Source organism: Contarinia nasturtii, unplaced genomic scaffold (genome assembly GCF_009176525.2).
Source record: "Contarinia nasturtii isolate CC-2019 unplaced genomic scaffold, AAFC_CNas_1.1 Cnas_scaffold_2269, whole genome shotgun sequence".
Taxonomy (NCBI): domain Eukaryota; kingdom Metazoa; phylum Arthropoda; class Insecta; order Diptera; family Cecidomyiidae; genus Contarinia; species Contarinia nasturtii.
Window position 1 is genome coordinate 1 of NW_022199592.1, and position 3,029 is coordinate 3,029.

The 3,029-nt window shown below is 35.7% G+C and overlaps 1 protein-coding gene across 1 annotated transcript; it reads right to left on the bottom strand.

The window, feature by feature from the left end:
• Window positions 1–136: 136 nt before the first annotated feature.
• Window positions 137–2,855, bottom strand: LOC116348097 (transient receptor potential cation channel protein painless-like; the record flags this gene model as incomplete). The annotated part of the gene is made up of 3 exons (XM_031778963.1): window positions 137–548; window positions 663–1,580; window positions 1,651–2,855. Coding segments are annotated over 3 exons (2,502 nt in total), but the record flags the coding sequence as incomplete, so codon positions are not given.
• Window positions 2,856–3,029: the final 174 nt, after the last annotated feature.

Consider the following 3,029-nt stretch of genomic DNA (forward strand, 5'->3'; position numbering starts at 1 on the left):
GGAAATACTTACATTGAATAACAATTCAAAGTCATCAAAACTTAATCGAATAATTTGACTAATTTTTTTTGATAACATATTATACAAATCACTTTATTTTCATTTTAAAATAATTATATTAAAATTCTGGCCATTATATCTGAATTTTTAAAACAATTGTGTATCATTTTTATTTTTTATTTAAAAGAGTATTCAACTTATTTGAAATATTTTCAAGTGAAATTTCAATTTTATTGATGCGATCCTTAAGAAGATCCTTTTCGTTATCCTCATACTTTTCCATTCGAACCTTTTCCAGTACAGAACATGCGAGTTTCATTATTTTCTTATCCATTCGCGAGCAATTTCCGATGAATGAAAAACAAGTGCTACACTTTACGGGCTCGAAATCGGTTTCGACGGCGTCTGTTTTCTTTGTATATTCAAGTTGAACAGGAACCGAGATCTCACAATTTGTATTCGGCTTAACATGAATTTGAAACGACGGTTTTAATTCTTTGAAAATACTGATTGTGGCACGAGCAAAGTACTTCATGAGTGGAGAAAAACTGTGAAAAACGAGAAAATTTATGTTGAAAACTTGATTTTTCATTGAAAAATTTAAAAAATTTAGAATTTTTTTAAAAGTCCGTATTTTTCTCAAATTCATTAAAATATCTCACCTGAAAAAATTGTTACTATCCATCAATGCCTTTTCATACCGCGAAAGAACTTGAACTCGGCGGATGTAGTTGGTTAATTCGGCATCTGCTTTAATGGCTTGAGTATCGTTAACGGCTAAACCGTTTAATAAATTAAGGAGAACCGTTGAAATGATAAAAAGAAATGCAATGAATACGAAATAGCTCCATGGGCTATTATCAAAATTAATGCTAGCTGCATCGAATTCCCCGGTCGACATAACGAGGGTTTTCACGATTGAAAGTCCAAGTGAGTCAAATTTATTCAATTTTCCATCTTCTTCTTCTTCTTCTTGTACAACTTTCGTATTTGGTTGTGGCTTATGGGTATCGACTTTTTCGCGCAATAATGTGAAGAATGACAATGAAAATGCAACTAACATGATGGCATACAACGATAAACCCTTTAAGAAGCTGCATGTAACCGTCTTTAACATGACGTAGTGTGTGCTAAACGACCAAAATGGTAGCGAACCGGCCAGTAAGAATATTTCGATGGCTATCAATAGAATCGATGATGCGGCAACTGTTCGACGCCATTCTTCAACGCAAAGATCAAACAAAATCAACACCACCAGCACAATTAAAGTACATTCGAGATAGTTTTCTAATCCTTTTAAATAACTACGCGGCGCAAATATAAACTGTGATATTTCTCGTAGCGTAATATAAACAGTCAGCACGATGGTCACGCTCCGCATCAAATGTTTTAATTCATACGAACTGGGTTCTTCGTTATAACACACCAAAATATACGAAACTGTGCTTATGGCGAACAATGCACACAGCAAAAAATTCACATAGAAAAAGAATGCCAAACGATTCCATTTCAAATACAAGAACGAACATATCAACGGGTGTCTGATTAGGTGACGAAGCTCTGTTGAATCAGCGATATATCTATTGGGGAAATTGAAATATATTAGGTAACCCAAACGAGTTCAAGAAAAAAAGAAAAAAATGTACTTACTCGATGGGTTCCATTTCGTCTGGGCACACGTCCATCACTTTTTTACATTCATCGGTTGATGTTTCGCGTAAAGTTTCGCGCGTTTCAATCGGAACCAGATTGGTGTAATCAAATTGAATGGCAAAATTGTCGTCTCCCGGTCGTGCTTGATTGGTGGTGATGCAATTGTCAAAGTGTTTTTCAAGCACTTTTGGGTTGATGCTTGAAATAGTAAAGCGATTGAATTTATTTTTCACACCAATGTAGGCGCCACGTCGCAATAATTCCAAAATAGCATCTGCATTATTGTATTTAACGGCATAATGAAGTGCAGAACAATCGTTGATGTCGGTTTGATTGATATCGATATTCGGGTGATTTAACAGTATTTCAAAACACTTTGTATAGTTGCATTTTTGTGTTACACGTTCGCCGATGTTCTGTACAACGATAGACAGCAAGGCACCCGATTGGTTTAAATTTAATTTTGGTGATTTCGTCAACACCTCCAGGACCTTCCAATGGCCAAAGTGGCAAGCGGATTTAATTGGATTTAATGGATCATATGGAGTGTCTACCGGTAGATTAACATCGGCGCCCAGACGTAACATTCGCTCCACTGCCGATGTCAAACCTTTTTTGCAAGCCAATATCATGAGCGTTTCGTTGTTATCAATTGCATGAAATAGTTCGGGTAGCTGATCTGGTTTATATTCGGCGATGAAATTAAGTCCTTGCAAAAATTCCGTTTCATTTTCATTGAGAAGGCTCACCATCAGTCGATTGAAATCAAAACTTTGCGCAATACTTTGATCACGAATCGGTGGTAAGTCCAAGTCTGGCATCAATTTTGTAAGCGTAGTTCGTGCTTCACCTTTGCGTGGTGTGTCGATGTCAACATCACCATTTTCAAGCAAATACGTCACGATCAGCTCTTTATTCGGTGCACTCAAGTGTTTATTCTTTAAAATGGTGAGAATTGGTGTCATTTCACGCCTGTTACCAATATTTAAATCAGCAAAATGCTTCAGTAATAATTTCATGCAACGGTATACAGTACTGAAATTTGCATCGGATATTTGTTCGGCGAGATAGTTAATCGGAGTTAAAGTAGAGTATTTTGCATCGACATTTACACCGGGATCGCTCAATAAAGCGGTGAGGTTATCGTAGTTGTGCGATTCAACGCAAAAGTTTATCGGCCGTTTTTGATGCTCCGGATTGAGCTAGAAAAAAAAAAACAAAATAAAAGAAATTAATTTTTAAAAAGGTAGATTCATTTTGGGTCATTCATTATGACAAAAAGGTCTTCTTAATTTAAATGTTATTATAGCCTATTAATAATAGGCATATTTTACAATCTTAAAACATACTCTAATGAGCAGGGCCAATGAAAATAT